The sequence below is a fragment of the Prunus mume genome, linkage group LG1, assembly GCF_029339155.1.
Source record: "Prunus mume cultivar Tortuosa linkage group LG1, ASM2933915v1, whole genome shotgun sequence".
Taxonomy (NCBI): domain Eukaryota; kingdom Viridiplantae; phylum Streptophyta; class Magnoliopsida; order Rosales; family Rosaceae; genus Prunus; species Prunus mume.
The window spans coordinates 9148055-9166795 of NC_142698.1; the positions used below are offsets into that span (position 1 = coordinate 9148055).

The 18741-nt window shown below is 34.7% G+C and overlaps 2 protein-coding genes across 2 annotated transcripts; one reads left to right on the forward strand and one right to left on the reverse strand.

Moving 5' to 3' along the window:
* Positions 1–2958: 2958 nt before the first annotated feature.
* Positions 2959–12961, forward strand: LOC103333989 (LMBR1-like membrane protein). The gene is given in 15 exon segments (XM_008236904.2): positions 2959–3300; positions 3918–3994; positions 4516–4674; positions 5461–5674; positions 8201–8287; positions 8390–8529; positions 9350–9430; positions 9557–9621; positions 9995–10167; positions 10519–10649; positions 10736–10820; positions 11390–11603; positions 11792–11892; positions 12074–12133; positions 12135–12961. Coding segments are annotated over 15 exon segments (2199 nt in total). The 5' UTR covers positions 2959–3132; the 3' UTR covers positions 12579–12961.
* A 582-nt stretch (positions 12962–13543) lies between these two features.
* Positions 13544–14392, reverse strand: LOC103333999 (uncharacterized). The gene has a single exon (XM_008236916.3). The coding sequence runs from the start codon at positions 14281–14283 to the stop codon at positions 13684–13686; it is 600 nt and encodes a 199-aa protein (XP_008235138.2). The 5' UTR covers positions 14284–14392; the 3' UTR covers positions 13544–13683.
* Positions 14393–18741: the final 4349 nt, after the last annotated feature.

Here is an 18741-nt window from a genome sequence, read left to right on the forward strand (position 1 = left end):
AATAATAGAGGATGATTAATAGAAATTAAAGAAATTTTGCATCCATGCTTTATCCTTTTTTTCTATAAATTTTGTTAGTTGCCCTTTCTTTTTCACTTTTTTCTAGTTCTACATGCATTTCACAGCTTCTTTATTGTGTATACAATTTATTTGTGTACCTTTTGGACGTTTGGTTTGTGGATTCTTGTCTTTAGTCCTAGTTTTTGGAGAAATTATATGCTATATTCTTTTAAATTATTTACTAGGATTCAAATGAATGTATGATATTGTTTAAGCCCAAAAGTGTTCTTCATTTTCTTTTAAAAAATTACATATTTATTGTTGGGTGTGTCTATAGAGGGGCACAATTTGACTTTGGTTCTGGGCCTTAGATTGCTCAGGACCGGCCTTGGATATATCTTTACGTAATTGTATGTAAGTAAAATTAAGCCACTCATCATATGTATAAGCAATTTCGATTACCTACTCATCGCTAGCAAAAATATGATGAGTAAGAGAACATAGTTGCTAGCGATGAGTAGGTGATCAAAATAGCTGGAAAAAAAATAATGAGTAGGTAATCAGAAATGATTTATTAGGTTTATAAACATAACAATTGGCATATATATGGGATTAGAGTTTGAGCAATGTTGTGGCACGCAAGAGCTCTCTTAGTGCCCAGGATAACGTTTCTAACAGAAATTAATATTAACATTTGGCATATACCTGGGATTAGAGTTTGAAAATTTGGCATATATATATATATATATATATTTGAGGGCTCAATTGGATTTGAGCTCTAAAACCAGCCTCCAAACCCTTATTGTAGGTATGCTCTTCTGGTAGGGGTGTACATTGGTTCGAAACCAATACAATTTAGTCAATTTGTATTCGACCCAATATAGATTGGATTATGATTTTTCACTATGATCCAATCATATTAGATGTTTAAATCCAATCTGATCTGATCTAATTGATATTAGATTGAATTGGATTGGATTGGATGATCGGTTTTTGTAATAGAAAAATACAATAATGAAATATTAAACATTTTATCCTTATGTTTAATATAATCAAACATATTAATAGACATAAATATAAAATATAAATGAAATATTAGAGAAAATTGTTTTGATTATATAATATATTAAACATAACTCCATTAAATGACTTAAAATATTCATAACATTTTCAACGATAAATTCCTACAAGAGCAAAATAAGCATAAAACTAACTAGATTGGATTCTCATAAGCAAATCCATTATCCGATCCAATCATGTTGGTTTTGAAAATTACAGATCCAATCCAATCCGTCAAATTTTAGAAACCGATTAGAATTGGATTGGATTGGTCAGTTTGGATGGATTAGATTGGATCTTATACACTCCTATCTTCTGGGATTTTGATTTTTCATAAGATTGGGGATGAGGAGGGCCAAATTGGACAAATTTGACACCTTCTACTCTCTAACCAGACAAAGATTGGTTCAAATTTTGAAAGCTATTGGACTTACGTACCTACTGGTATCCACAATGGAAATCGCCTTTGTGTTCAAACTGGGTTTAGTATCATTACTCAGGACCGTTTCTCGATCCAGGCTACAAAGCAAGAAGAAGAAAAAAATCTCATGTGAAATCTAATGGGTTAGGGTGAGATTTGAAATAGGGTTTGGTATTTATACCTCATACTAAAAAGTCCCACACAATTTCAAATTTAAAACAATCCTTCAAAATTATCAAGTTTTTGAACACCATAAAACTTGTTGTTACTTGTCTAAATTCTTGATTAAATACCACTAGATTTAACAACTCTCTTTTAAAAATCTTAATAGTCTTAATTGAATACCACAAGATTTGTATAGATTAGTTAAAAGTCTTAATTGAATTCTACATAACTTATTCAGTCCAAAATAATATTTTAAAATCCTAATTGAATACACCCTTAAGGCCATCTCCAACCCTTGGATTTAAACCCAAAATATCCCCCCAAACCTCTCCCAACCTAAGAAAATGAAGTATCCAAAATTTGGAAAACCCAAATTTGGACCCAAATATGAGTCCAAGTATTGCCTGGACCCAATACTATTCACTGAAGCCCACTGCACATCTCAACAGCCCCATGTGCAAAGATTCCTTCGTGGCCCCCACCTTCTTTTTTATGTTGCCATCTTGTCTTCCACAAGCGCCACTTGTCAAAGCCCTATTGAGTTGCCGTTGCAACATTTGAAATTATTTGCTGTTTGTTTTTTTATATTTTTTATATACATATAACTTAAATAAACAATGTGGATTAAATTTAAGTTATTTTAACGGTAAAACGGCTGAAATTTAAATCCAACAGTCAAAATAATATTTTAAATTAATCTAGATCAGATCCAACCTCAAAACTCACTCCAAACTCTATAAATACCCATCCATTTTTCAAATAATTTACTAAAAATATTTTATCTATTTATCTCAATTTATTTTTCCTTTGTCAATCTCATCAATCTTCTTTATTTTAGAATTATGTTGTGTGTTTTTTTTTGAAATAAAATTATATTTGTGGAATTTTAATTTATTTAGGTCAAATTGTTCGAAAAATTTAATTATGAAGTTATTTAAAAAAATTGAATGAAGAAAAGTTATGCATAAATTTTTTTTTTTTAAACTTAAACCATTCTTAAATAATTTAATAAAGTTGACTCAAAATTTGAGTCCTTAGGGTTGGGAGAAAAACAATTTGAGTTAAAACTCAAATAGTCACTTTTTAGAGGAAAATTTGAGTTTAGCCCGAGTTGGAGAAGGCCTAAGATGCATGTGTAAAAACTCTCTCAAATCTCTCAAATCCAGACCTTGATTGTGGACCGAAACATAACATCTCTCAATTCTTCTTACAAAACTCGTTTGTCTCACTTTGTCTCTTGGCCCCTACAAAAAGCCCGAAAAAGCCCAAAACAAATAAAATGGGTATAATTACACGTTTACACGTTTCTTCAAGTCTTTCTCCGACCTCCGACTAGAACAACAACAACAACAACAACGTTCTCTGAGCGCATGCCACGGAGCGCAAGCCAAACCCGGTGGCTCACCGAACTTCCCATTGGCAGCGATCGGGTCGTCGGATCCGCTTGACCCGTTTCAAAACTGCGTCTTTTTTAGATAGACCGAGAGATGTGGGTCTTCTACCTGATCTCGTTGCCCCTGACCTTGGGCATGGTCCTTTTTACGCTCAAGTACTTCGCAGGCCCGGAGGTCCCTCGCTATGTTTTGCTCACCGTTGGGTACACCTGGTTCTGTTCTCTCTCCATCATCGTCATTGTGCCCGCTGACATCTGGACGGTACTTTTCATTTGCAATTTCAACAATTTTTGCCATTTCATTCAGTTTATGGTTGTGTGAATTTGATTCGATTAGGGTTTTGTTTTGTTTTGAATTAAAAAAGGTTTTAAACAATGTAATCTGTTTCAGTTTCTCTCATGGGCGCATTGTTAGAAACTTTTGCAACTGTTTGTTTACTTCTACCGGGACATTTTCTCTGCTGCTCAGTTGTGCTCAACAAAGTTTTTTTGGGATTTTTTTCTCTCATAATGCAAAACCGCTATTATTTGTGATTTGGGTAGCTGATTTTATTTCAGTTAAAAATTGTATCATTGGGTTCGAACAAGAAAGTAAGCCGAAAATGGACTTAAATTTCATGTTAATGGCATGCATCTAATCTCTTAACATTGAAATAATGTAATGCTTTGTTTATATGGCATAAAAGAACAACTAGTTTCATTGATTGGACACAGTATGACAATTGTTTGTTTGACATGCCACTTCTATGTTTATCAGCTGTAAGACTATCTGTTATGTTTATTTACTAGCTCCAGTTGTTATGTTCATAATGATTTGTCCATGCAACAATTACTGGTTTCACGATTGTTGCCGATTCTTTTCTTTTATTACATTTGCAGGCGATAAATCATATTGAGAGTGGAGGAATCTCATTCTTTTGGAGCTGGTCATATTGGAGTACATTTTTACTAACTTGGTAAGCAACATGGAACTTCATGGACTCTTTTAGTTGCCCCTTCTATATTTGTATATAGCTGGATCACATGAATGTCAAGATATCCAGTTATTATATCATCCGACTGTTATCATCCTCTATCTTAGTTTGGTAATTAACATTACTGTCAAGGCCCTTATTTTTAGTCATTTGAGTCATGTATTATGCATGCAATTGCTCAACAAAATTTGGTCGAATAAGTTCCATTAAATGACTTTTCTGTTTTTAATTGTTCTATCCATCCTGACTGGTGTTTTTCTATTTGAGAAGATATTTATATATAAAATAGGAATCTTAGTGAATATTATACTGTTTTGTTGAGTTTGTTTAATGAGTTTTGAAGTATTAATGCTGCGCCATTTCTAAGTTTTTAGCTGTGAAATGATGATTATATGTTTATCTGCCCTTTCCAATTTACTGTTGATTGGATATAAAATTAATGTGGTGTAGATATTTCAGCTAACTTGTAAATCTTCTCATATTTCTAAGTTATCTCTAAGCAGGACTGTGGTGCCCCTTATTCAGGGTTTTGAAGATGCTGGAGACTTCACTGTGACAGAGAGATTGAAGACTAGTGTACATGTTAACTTACTTTTCTATCTAATTCTGGGAGCTATTGGCCTTTTTGGACTGGTTCTTCTCATCATGATGCACAAGAATTGGTTTGTTCCTTCTCTTGCAAAGATGATTTATATTGATGTGGATATTAGTATCTTCTTAGGTTTGCCTTCAAGGAGTCCAGAGATATTACATAAGTTGTTATATTCTTATTTTGAGTGGCACTGCCTCCCTGTTATGCGATAAAGATTTGATCGTAAACAGTGGATGCTGCATAATAAAAGCAATTAGATGTGGTCGCAGTCTAACGTAAGAACGCACTTTGGACTGACACATTCAAGACATGTCCGTGTGTGTTTAGCATGCGTGAAAGCATTGCCAGGCTCTAATTCCCAGTCTTTCGCATGCATGAAAGAATTTCAGAGATTTGGCAGTTTCTTGCTGATCTTTGTTTTTGTATCTTCCCTTATGATCCCTAGCTTTGTGTTCAGCTTCTGCAAATTTTATGGTAGCCAGAGGGGGGTTGTCTTTCTTTGTTCCCAATAACCTTTAAAATAATCATTTCTTGCTACAATAGATGAAATTGAAAAGGAATCAATATGGAGTGCAATTAGATGTGAAAAAGGTCTTGGGAGTATCTCACAAAGATGGAAGTCTAACGTGTGAGCTTAAAAGATTTTGGGCCCTCTCCACCAATTGCCAATTGGCTTTAGGTTGGATGCTTACATCACTGTTTAAGTATGGGCACAGTAGAGAAGGCTAGGAAGATGATATATCACTACCAGTCTAACAGGGGCTCATTCTTTTTACTTTATGTTTTTCCCTGGCTATTGAGCTATTCTATTCATTCCTCATTTTTTCCCTTTTTTTTTTTGGTGCTTAAATAACAGGGGTGGAGGTGTTCTAGGATTTGCCATGGGCTGTTCGAATACTTTTGGACTTGTTACAGGGGCATTTCTTCTTGGATTTGGTTTGAGTGAAATCCCTAAGGGCCTTTGGAAAAATTCAGATTGGACTATCCGCCAAAAAGTTCTTTCTCATAAAATTGCCAAAATGGCTGTGAAACTTGATGACGCTCATCAAGATCTTTCAAATGCTATTGTGGTAAGTATTCTCTTTCAATTTCCAATTTTAAGATATCCATGTTTTGTTTTCTAAGGTGCAGAAAATTTCTCTATCTGCATGTCCATTCTGAAATTCTGATTGGTGTTCATTGTTTGTTTATCTTGTTGTAACTTGGATCTAAGTACGATGCTACGCATTTTCTGGGCCAACCTGACCCAGTTGCCCCAGTTTTCTTTCCATTTTTGGATGAAATCGAGTCAATTCCATTTCAACCTGATAAAACAGGTTCAGTGTTGTTTTAAATACTTCTTGACCCGAAAGTTCCAAATCCACCCAATTTGAATTAAGTAAAATTTTGAGGCGTTCGTATTCAGTCAGTATTTGAATCACCACATGCTGCATTAACACAAATGCATCAACCATTGTGCTAAACTTGTTTTTCTGATAATATTGTACATAATGCGAATGACCAAATTCAAATAATCTTTTTGAATTTCTTCCAAAGCTGACTTGGCCAAGTGCTTGGCCTTTTGTTTTTCCTTGCAGCAGACTGTAGCTTTTCATTTTTCCATTCATTTAACATTGATTAATCACTCCCATAATCAAATAACATAAGATGCAAAGAATTAAAATAATTGCCTGGAATGAAACTTGTGTGGCAAACACAGTGATCCATCTTTTATATGCTTGATCTTGAAGTAGACTGGGATAAGAGAGCACACGATCCTATAAAGATTGGTGGCCAGGAAATTTTTTTTTTTTCCCAAAACGAGGAAAAGAAAGAGATATCAATGTATCAGTCCAATCAATATGACGTGTGATGTGACATGTTTAATCTATTTAAAAGAATGATAAGAAAATGACTGAAAGTTGTCTTTATCTCTGTAATTTCGTTTCTGCCTTAAGGAACATACCGAGACGAGAAACATTTGGGCTGGGAAGAGGTGGTGAGAAAGGCAGAACTGTTCCTCTGTAACTTTGCTTATGCTCAAACTTTCCCTTTGCCGAACTATTCTCTTCCTCTCCTGGGATATCTTGTTCTCATTTTTTGAATGCCAAATTTTACAAGCAGATAACACATCACCTAAAAAACGAAGACTCAACCTTTTATTTTCTTGATCAATGTCGTGCAAATCTCTCTCAAGGGCTCTCAGTTCTAGAAAATTGGCTTGAGCTTGTGTTCGCCATGCATTTTTTTCAGGCCTTCTAAGTTCGTAATATTTTGGGCCATTTAGAATTTGTTTTGAAGTTTAAGTTTTACTAAACCTGATTTCCAACTCAACCTGACCCAACTTTTGGTGGGTTGGCTTGGCTTGGTTTTTAATGGGATACGGTCAGTCTTTAGTCATGAAAAATCACCACCTGATTATTTATGATTGTTTTCAGATTGGGGTTGGGGGAGAGGAGGAAGTGGGTATGTTGTTACTTACAGTGACATTTTTGCAATGTGTGAGCTCAAATGTCCAGCATATGATGTCTCTATGACCACAGGGAATGTATGCAATATTGATAATGTCTTTGTGCTTTACTTGGAAACAAGCTGCATGGTTTGCCTTGTTTCCTTTGTGGCTGTGTGTATTTGGTTACTTCGCTTCAGAAAAGTTATTATAATTTATTTGTATCATGTTTCTTATAAACTCGAATGATCTTCAATGTCTTTTTTCTTCTAATCTACCAAGCATGAACTATCTTTTGCACTTCCTCACAGTAAGGATGAAAATATCGCCCGATGTCCTGATATTTTTTAGGTGTCGATACAGATACAGAGGGGTAAGCCTCTTTCTTCCCCCTTATTGGCGATATATCCCTGATATCCTCGATATTTACAGATATTTCCCAATATTTCCCGATACCAGACAAATAAACCAGAAATTTGTCTTCAGTTTTGAAAGTAATCGTAGGTCCCAGCCACTGAATCAATGTCAAAAACCAAGCTCTAATTCTTAGTAGCTTCTCCTTTCTTCTCTCCTCAGTCATTTCGGCTATCTTTGGCTCTTCCTCTCCTCTCTCTGGTTGCTCGGTTTCTTGTGTGTTTGATTTTATTTTTCACCTAATCTTCTATCTCTCATTTCCTTTATCATTAAGTCTAACTCTTGTAATATAATGTTGGGTTAAGTACTAATCGGTTGGGTTGGGTTATGTTTGAATAATGTTGTCTTTGTTGTGTTAAGTCTAATTGTATTTATTTTCAGGATTTTCATCGCACATTATATACACGTGGATTTCATCGCACATTATATACACGTAGATTTCATCATAGCATATCTTATACTTAGTATATTTTGAATTTTATTTGTTCAATGCATTCATTGATAATGTGCTTAATATCTATGAAAGTTTCACTTCAAAATTCCGTGTTTTTAAGCCAATATCTGTCTTTTTTGTCAATTTTCCCTGATACCTAAAACGACATCGATATATCCCCCGAAATATCCGTAAATTTAAGGCCCGATAATATCTGTATCACCGATATTTTCATCCTTGTCTGACAGTATGGTTGTACTTGTATCTAACTTGTTTTATGTATTATTTACTTTTATTTATACTTGTTGGTTTCTTCATTAGGTCGCCCAAGCAACATCCACTCAGATGTCCAAGCGTGATCCTTTGAGACCCTACATGGATATTATAGACAATTTGTTAGCTCAAATGGTATTTGTTTACTGATTTAAAGAATTGAAAGAAAAAATAATTGATCTTAACTAGTTCTGTAATGGTTCTCTTGGTAATATATTGAATATTCTCTTATACCAGTTCAAGGAGGATCCATCCTTCAAACCCCAAGGGGGCCGATTAGGTGAAAATGATATGGACTATGATACTGATGAAAAATCAATGGCAACGCTTAGGCGTCATCTTCGAGGTGCCCGGGAAGAGTATTATCGGTACAAAAGGTAAACTTCTTAGTTGAATGCATTGCCTATATGTTCATCATATGCATTCTATTCACTGAAATTATTTTGCATTTACTCGTGCCTAAATATTATTTGCGCTGTAGGCATTTTGTATTTTCTGTATCTGTGGTCTTGGCTCTGGATTATCTTTTTAAGTGATCAGGAACTACATGCTACCATAGGTTGCAAATTCCCTTTAGATGGGTGTTTGTTGATGCTTGAATAATGCTCTATGGTTTATCCTCCTAGTTGACTTTTAAAAATGTATGTTATTTGCATATAGTATTAGAACATCACTTTCTTATGCTTGTCAGTTTGTTTTGAACATAGTATTAGAACTTAACTTTTGGCTTGATTTAGTTCTAAATTAATGGTAAAACTATTTGTTTAAATCATTTTATTCATTTTAATTCAGTCTATGCGGCAATGCCTAATCAATGAGGTTGCTAACTAGGGGAAGAGATTTTTGTTTTCTCTAATTTATCCTTTCTAGTGCTGCTCTGTTGTTAATGCTTCCATGTTGAAGTTTTGTGTTATAAATTGAGAAGTAAATGAACGTTTGTGTACTGTTTTCTGTTGGATGTATGTTCATGGAATCAGTCTATATAATTGCTTATTACTGGTAATTTATATAGACTGATTACTGTTTATAGCTAAACGTATATGATTTTTCTAATAATACTATGGGATTTAAGTTTTGAATTATGATTATGGGATCCACATTGAAATACTATTTTCACCTTCACATTTAGTATTTTTCTGGGTTTGTAATTATGATGGTTTGGTTTGTAGTATCTAAAATTTACCATTAGTTTTGCAGTGAGTATATGACCTATGTTATGGAGGCCCTTGAACTTGAAGATACTATAAAAAATTACGAACGCCGGAATTCTACTGGATGGTAAGCCTCTGATTCTGCCATTCTCCATCATTCTTATTCCAGTCCTTACATGTTTATTTGTATGTATACACACATACATATTTATCCGCCACCCCTTCACCTTTTAACTACATTATACCATTTCAGGAAATATGTTTCAACCTTCAGACCTTCTCGAACTGGCAGATTAGGATCTATCCTTGATACAATAGGTAAAATTCAGATCTATAAATTCACTTGTATTTAAATTTTGAGTACTTGGCAGTTTGCACTTCTGTCCTATAAATGTCAGGTTGTTTTGTTTAGTTGCATTGAGGGGCCTGTATGCTTTCACCTAAATTGAATCTGAAGACAACACTTTACTTTGTCTTCTATTGCCTATAAAAGCACACTTTAGATAGACGCACAATGTATTATTGTACTGAGGAAGTATGAGCATGATGTGTTAATTTATATATGGCTTCTCAAAACTCAATGTTATAGTATTGATAATTAAACTTTAATTTTAGATTGTAGCTTGATTTTCTTTGAATATTAGAAGTTGAGACCTAAACTGACATGAAAATTAATTCTTGCCCTTTGCAGAATTCTTTTGGCGCTGCATACTAAGAAAAGAAGTTGAAAAACTTTTGGCTATCATACTTGGGATCATTTCAGCTGCTATTCTTTTAGCAGAGGCAACTCTGCTTCCTCGAGTTGACCTATCTCTCTTTTCAATTCTCATAAATTCTGTTTCTAAGCAAGAAGTTCTTGTGCAGGTGGGTCATAGTTATTTTAGTAAGTTGTAGTCTTTATGTTTTTTGGGCATTGTGTAATCGGTGTATGAGGAAAAGCTCTGTCAGTTTGTGAAGGTTGATATTTCTCACCCAGATTTTATTGCTGACGCCAACATATTGTTTAAAAGGAAAAATTGAACAAAGCTATCTGCATTATGTTCATTGGATCCATATGAGTCCACATCACTGTGAATAGTTGCACATATAAATGATTAGATGTGCATTGATCTTTTTATGTAAATGGGCCTCCATATTTGAAAGCATGCTCTTACTTTCTTTTTATTACTCTATTGGTTGCTGATGTAAATTTGTTGACTCAACGTTTACTCCCAGGTATTTGCCTTTGTTCCTTTGATGTATATGTGCGTCTGCACATATTACTCCTTGTTCAAAATCGGTATGTTGATGTTTTACTCATTAACGCCCAGGCAAACAAGTTCAGTCAACTTGCTTATGATATGCTCGTAAGTTTTGATCTTAACTCTAGCTATTAACCAACTCATCTTTTGTTACAAAATTACTCACGCTCCATTTCTTTCATATCTTCCAGGATGGTCGCTCGTTATGCTCCTCCAGTTTCATACAACTTTCTCAATCTCATTCGTCTTGGTGAACATAAAACTATATTTGAAAAAGTATTTATCTCATCCATCTCATCTGTCCTCTTACTGATCTATATCTTGCCCTAGCTGAAAGTAAAATGGAATGTGTTAATAGTTCTTTCTATTTATAGTTACATGGGATTCTTGTAGCGGAAGCCAATTTAAAAGCTTTTCAAACAATTTTTTTCTTCATGATTTTAGTATAAATCTAAATACTCTTGGGCAACTGTAACCAAAAAGAAAATTAATCTTGGGTAGCATGCAGATTTGGTTGTTTTATAAGTGATGATTTTTCTAACTTTCTTCAGTAAAATCTTTTCTTCTTTTTTTTTTCCTTTTCTTTTCCCGTTTTGGGTTTTTCTCATCAATTGTAGATTATTGACGAAAAAAAAAAAAAAGTTTTCTCATTAACTGTAAATTCCTTTTCAAACATTGCTATAATGTCTTTTTTTCCCAGTGTAGTTTTTGGGTTTGGCATTTCATATCATCTAATATTATTGTTTTCTGTTCTTAGTTTTGGCTGGTATGTTTAACTGTAGAACTTCCCTCCTCCCTTTAGTTAATGATTTTGACTATTTTACCTTTGTAAATGTGAATTGCAGCGAATGGGAAACATTGATCAAGCTGTCCCTTTCTTTGGGAGTGAGTTTAACAGAATCTATCCACTTATCATGGTTGTGTACACCCTGTTGGTTGCTAGCAACTTTTTTGACCGCATAATTAATTTTTTTGGGAGATGGAAACGATTTAGATTTCAAACTGAGGCTGACGATACGGATGGTTTTGATCCATCTGGGTTAATTATCTTACAAAAGGGTAGGCATATTTCGTGATCTTCTCTTTTTAGAAGGCTTAGACTATTACTATTCACTTGGCACGGGCCATCTGTGAATATCACAGATCCTTTACATTCTCTTTTTTATTACAAATTTCAAAACCACAGGTTTTGTGAGCGCGTATAAATAAAGAGACGTGCTTGAACTTAATTGTCCTGGTTTTTTCAGAGCGATCTTGGATTGAACAAGGTCTCAAAGTCGGTGAACATGTTATCCCATTAGCTAGGAATTTCAACAGCACGGATGTTGAGACTGGCAGCAGCAACATGGTACACTAACATTTAGCATACTTGCTTAGATTTACTGAATAAATTATCTGGCATACTGTATCCATCCTAATCTGTGATTTTCTTTTCTAGTTAGTTTTTTTTTGTTTTGTCTTTTTTCTTCTTCATGCTCTGCTGGTATATTGGATAATAGATCATTTCCTAATAATGGTGGAATTTTCAGGATAGGACTCTTGTTGAAATGAAAGCAACAAGCAGTCTAAGTGCTGAGGGGGCAAATGGTAACTCCCTCAAAATCTTCGAAAGAAGATCGCAGATATAGCTCAAGTAAAGAAGCCATCAGCAACAAGTATGCTGCCATTAGAGAACAGAGCAGACAAGCTTCTTTCAACACAAATCCGGTGGAGAAGAATATTTCTGCTGCCAAGGTCTCCTTGCTTGATGGAGACAACTCTAACCCTGATAACACAGCAGGAGGGTCACCTACTGGCTTGTCCTCAAAGTGGGAATCAATGAAAAATGGTTTCCAAAATTTCAAGGCAAACATAGCAGCCAAAAAATTTATTCCCATACGCCAAGTTCAAGATACTATAGACCTATCTCGTGCTTCTTCTAATGAGTCCCTTGACGAGATATTTCAGAGATTGAAACGGCCATCTGTAGATCATGTGAGCTATGTTGACGAGGATGAAGATGACAGGGAGGGAAAGTCTGGTCCTAGCAGATAATGTTTATAATCTGTTTTAGGTAATGAACTTGTTACCATTCTAGAATTGGGAATATTAAGCCCATAAAATGTATAGCTCATGTGGTGAGGGCTGATACCATTTGCTTGCAACGATTTTGACCGCAAAGATTAGTCCAGCCTGGGAAGATATTTTGCGATACCAAAACTACATACGTCTAGTTGGAAGACTCTAGACAATTTGACAGGAAAGATAGGAAAATTTCAGTTACCTGTAAAAAAAACGTGAGTTGGGGACTCATGTTGTATTTGAACTGTACGTGTATTTGTAAAAGAATGTCACCATTTTGTTTCTCCTCTGCAATGTAACCTAGTGGCCGACTGTCAAAAAATTACCAGATCCAGATTCAACTCATTTTCATTTGACGTGCGATTCTTTCTTTGACATTCTTTCATAGAGCTGCTTGTGACGATATCTGTTAAGAATGCTTCACCCAGTCAGGATGATTATTTGAAGGGAAGAGATAAAAAAAAACAGACCTATTTGATCAGGTAAAAAGAACTGGATCTATTTTAGCCAAACAAATTATAAAGACCATGTTTAACAGAGGAGCTTCAACAGTTTCTTTGAAATTTTAGTCAAAAAAGCAAATCATATGAAAACAATTCAAGCCATGCAACTTCCATATCAATTCAAATCAATTAACTGGATGAGACCAAAGAATAATATATCAAAACACGTCATGCACGTGGTCAACCACAAAGGCCCTTTTAAGTCAAAGTCTCACATTTCCCAATCACAATTGTTGTGAAACTTTGAAGAAATTTTGATGCGCAAAAAAGGGTAAGGATGTCAACTGCAGTCTAACTTGTAAAACACTGCAGCATCACAAATGTTCTGCAAAATTTCTTTTATGCAACATTTGAATTTGGCATCCAATATGTGGATTAAATTTTGGCATAAACTCAAATCAATCCATAACCAGCAATTAGTTAGTCCACCTCCCATAGAAAAAAACGCTAATTCTTTGATTGACATGAACAAGCAAGACCTTATCACGATTGATTGCATAATCAAATTACAAACTTCACACCCTAACTTGTTACTTGTGGTACAGAAAGAGATACAAAATAATAAATAAAAATATTTATCCTAGACTACTCTCTGAGTGCTTCAAAACCTCCTTGGTTTTGCTTCCCGTTGTCCGAAGCAGCTTCGACCAAAACCCTCTTTTTTTCTTCTTCTGCTTCCCACCCCCACTACTAGCCTTCTGATCTCCGAAGCGATGATGATTTGTCTTCGAAACAACCGCGGCGACCGATCTGCTCTTCTTCATCACCCCATCATCATAATCATCATGGCCGCCGCAGCCATACCCACCACCAGTACTCGTGCTACTCCTTGTCATGAAAGAAACCGAACCCAATATTTCCGAAGCATGACGCCGATGATGACGCTGAGGGCCTCGGCCGCTGAAGCTTGTAGAATAATAATAATTATTAACAGGAGGAGAGCCCGCGGAGGAGGAAACAGAAGAAGACCAGGAATTAGATTGATTACGGGGAGAAGAAACAGTACGAGCAAGTCTCTCACTGAAGAAAGTTGAGGAGGGGGCATAGAGCTCAGAGAGCCTCTCACTAAGACAAGATGAACAAACACCTGGCGATGAATATTGCTTCATCATCATGTCGTCGCCTCCAAACAGCTGGTGCTTCTTGCATCCTCTCCCTGATTCAGACCAACCCATCTTTTCTTTTTCTCTGAATATATTTCTTATGAATTTGGCGCTTGATTTGAGCTTCTGTGAGCTTATATATATATATATATATATATATATAGAGAGAGAGAGAGAGAGAGAGAGAGAGAGTACAGGATTTGGTTGCTTACCGGTTACTTCATTGGTTTGTTTATATCAGGACAAGACGCACACACGCTCTAGACTTTTCCTACGAAGGTTCATTTTTAGGGTTATAATTAATTACGACTCGGCTCTCCGCTCTACCATTACAGCTAGGTGCTGTCATCAATATCACAGCCCACACGTGGGAACTATTTTCATAACAACAACACTGCTTTACTTTTTACTTGCTAGGAGTCGTTATTTCTTCGAAAGTGTTTGGTCCACGTAAAAGAAGGGTTGGGATTGAAAAATCATTTTGTTTCTTATGTTTGGTAAGTTCAAGTTTAAAAAAATAGCTCATGCTTTATGAAAAAATGAGGCCGGAAATGAAATCATCCATCAAGCTTCAGTTCCAATTTCATTTCTCAAAGGAAATCGCAGTAAACACAAAAGTATAATTGAAAAACTAAATAAATTTTTACAAATACTTTCCCAACATTACTGAACATGAGAAATGAATCTTTATTTTTCCATTCCCTTAGAAAAGACACGAAACTAAATTCCCATAAATATCTTTCCGCAAACTAAACGCAGCCTTACTAAAGAACGCATGTGAAACTACAATGCATATGTGATGAAGAATGACTAGTACAAAAAGAGCAACTAATTCTATTAATCCAAGGTACTGGTTGGGCTGTGATCCTAAATAGTCACAACCCATCAAATGAAATAATTCTTTTTAAAAAAATTTATTTATTTTGATACAATGGGAAATTCAATAATGTATTGTTGGTTGTTGAGTGAGGAGAGATGGGCACCGTCAAAGCGATGGACGGTCGTGATGCCAATACAAAAACGTGGGACCCATTTTGGGCCAGAATAGAAGACCAGTACGCAAGAGTCAAGACTATATGTGCCGTGATTGGCTGCTACGTGTCCGTGGGCAAGATAGATCATATAAACAGACAACCAACCGTGTGGAGGGCGTTTTAATTGTGGGGCGGCGGTGCACGTGAAAGAGAATGCACGCTTCTTCTCTCGAGCCACGTAGGCCAAAAATAAATAAATAATGGAATTCGTTTTTGCGTGCACATTAGGGGAGGCGTAGCTGCACATTCGTTTGGTCGTTGGTGGGAAATGGAAATTGCATAGGAGAATATGATATGAGGCCACGTGGCGTATGGGCAAATCCAATTCCAACTACTTCAAACACTACCAGATCAGGATCAACGGCATCCATGGATTGGGCCAGGTTGATTCAGTCATGGTAAAAGAATAAAAATGGCCGAAAGAAAGCCATGTATCCGAGTTTCATGAATCATCTTACAATATCGCTTGTATCAAAAAATGATTGGAAATAACTCGATCTTTGTACTCTTATTTAATTAAATAAGAGGCGACTTTTAACGCTTTCATGTCATTTTAGCATGAAATGCATGGTTTTGAATTTTGACTCACGATTTAAATAATGGATGTATTTTTCAAATAAATAAATAAACGTGACCCAAATGTTTTGAAGTTATCAGATTCTTCGGCTACAAATCCATCATTCATGTACTTGACAATAAAAAAAAAGGGAATTAGAAAATAAAAGAAATAGGAAAATGACATGCATGGAAGCACTTTGTCAAGAGACTAAAAATTTAAAGAATTTGTTGGGCAGTCTTATGGTTGAAATGTTACTCAGAAATTAAATTAGACGAGCATGACATGAGACATCACTCTCTAAGTTTCTATGATGTGGTTGTTTTCTTATTAAACCGAGCCTGCCAACTTTGATTCATAAATAATGTAGAATTGGTATTCTCGAGTGTAGGAAAATATATAATAATAGGTGTGATTGTGATGCAGACATACACAAATGAGTTTTAAAGCCAAATTCTTTGCTTAATTATTTTCAGACAAGAGTACATACACAATGACTTTTATAGTGTGTCAATAATAATTCCCTTATTATTATTATTATTATTATTATTTAACACTTTTTTAACACGAAGGGATTAAAATCCTTAAACCAATAAAACGAGGAAGCTTCTATAATGAGGGGGATTTTGGTGAGGGTTTTTAATGTGGGGTTCCATCACACCATTCGTTCATTTAAAAAGTTTAACTCCAACACTTTCTCTCTCTTGTTAGATGGTGAGATGGAACTTCATATTGAACCCCCTTCTCATTATAGCATTTCTAATAAAGTGTTGTTATTTCCACCCCTCTGTCTTATTTTTCCACCCACCTTATGTTCCTACCCACCATGTAAATTTGAAAAAATACAATCATATTTTTCCACCCACCATTATTCCTAAAATGCCATTTAATTATTAATTCAACCAAAATAAAGTAAAATATTAATAATAAATAACATAGAAATAAAATATAAACAAGTCTCTCTCCTTATCTTCCCACCTTCCCGACCTACCCCAACCCCGTTCAGCCTTCATAATTCCCTCTTTTTACACGCATTAGAGCATCTCCAAGGGAGATGTCAAATACCAAACATCAAATTTAAATTTGATGGCTGATGTGGCTATTTGACATTTTACATAGCTTTACACTTCACCCGATATGTCAAATTAAATTATTATTTTATTACATTTTAGTGTTGATTTATTTTTAATTAAAAAGAAAAGAAAAGAAAAAATAATAAAATATTCATTTGACATCTTACTTTTGGAATGTCAAAAATAACATCTCAATCTCCAGCCTTCATTCCACATCAGCTTTGACACATCGGTTGGAGTGATGTGAGATGTTATTTCGAGCTGTTAAAGATCCATGTGGCACTTTTGACACATCGGTTGGAAATGCTCTTAGATAACTATTCTCTGTAACTATTGCTTTCTCTGCTCCTTCTTCTGAAATGGGTATTGTTGGGTCCTCCAATTTTCTGCAAACCAGAGCCTCCATTGTCTTCCTCCTCTTAGGAATTTGGATTCTAGAAGAGTGAGCTTCAATTTTTCTCAAAAAAAATTCAAATTGTGGGAAATTTTTTCTTCCTGAGGGAAAAAGAGAAAAATGAAATTTTCTTTCTTTTACTGCTTGTTATATTTATGTGTGCCCTAACTTGGTCTTGTTTAAGAATCGAGTAAAGTTTCAAGCTTGCATGATGGCAACATCATCTTAAGCTATCCTTTAAGATTTGGTTCAGATACCAAAAGCCCCAACAATCTTAAATGTTTCTTAGTCTGCTGAACAAGACTTGTAAATAAGTGCTGCAGGGGAATGGTGGCTAGGGTTGCTTAGGGGGCTGTAGAGATTCCAAAGATGGGTTGGGGGTGGCTCGGGAGGGAGTAAATGTATCTTTAAAACTTTGTTTATAAAGTAGGTGGGAAAATAGGACGGATGGATGAAAATAACAGCACTCTTTCAGATAATATGAAGACCAAGATATTGTTGAAATTTGGACCCTTGAAAAGCCCATCCCATGATATGATTGAGAGGTAAAACATAACTCATGGTAAAACCTTGTCCAATAGAAATCCTTATTTTTGAGATATTTACTAAGTTGAATAATATTTAAATTAAAAGTAAAGGGTTAATAGGTCTATTTAAATTTATAAAATTTACAAGTTTGAAACCCTTAAAAACAATATAGATATACACACATACACATACAAAGCTATACACATACAAAGCTAACAATGCGCGACAATCACAATTTTTCTTAAGTTTGTGACTTGATTCTGTTTTATTATTTGGCTTTGGAAACACACAAATATCGTTATTATTGTCATTTGTTTATGAGTCTCATCGGTATTTTAAACCACAACAAAAATTAATTTCAAACAAATAAAACCATGTACAACAATCACATTGGCATAGGTTTATAGATTAGAAATTGCGATACAGTGTTTATCTTTATGTTACCCTTATATTGGTTTTTAGAATAAAAACTGCAACATAGTATGTATATGTTACTCTTATATTGGTCTTTTTTAGGTTTATAGAATAGAAACTGAAACTCACTGTGTATTTTTATGTTACTCTTATATATGTATAATTAAGACTCATATAATAGAAACTGCAACATAGTGTGTATAAAATGTTGCTATTATATTGGTAATTTTAGGTTTATAGAATCAAATTGCAATACAATGTCTATATGGGTTGGTATTTTTATGTTACTCTTATATTGGTAATTTTAAGTTTAGTTACTATTATATCGATGTTTATTATTTTACAATTATATTGACAAATTAAATGCTACTTTCTTTTTCTTTGCCTATGGTTTGTTAGGATTTGTGAAAATTTGATTTATTCTTTATTAAGTTTAATGGGCCATTTCAATTTATGAGTCAATTACCAAAAGAAAAAAATTGTATAGATATCTTTATATATGTGTTATGTATGATGGTTTGGTCTTTTTGG

Coding starts and splice junctions, on each gene's coding strand:
- LOC103333999 (XM_008236916.3), bottom strand. CDS start 14,283: ATGGGTTGGTCTGAATCAGGGAGAGGATGCAAGAAGCACCAGCTGTTT.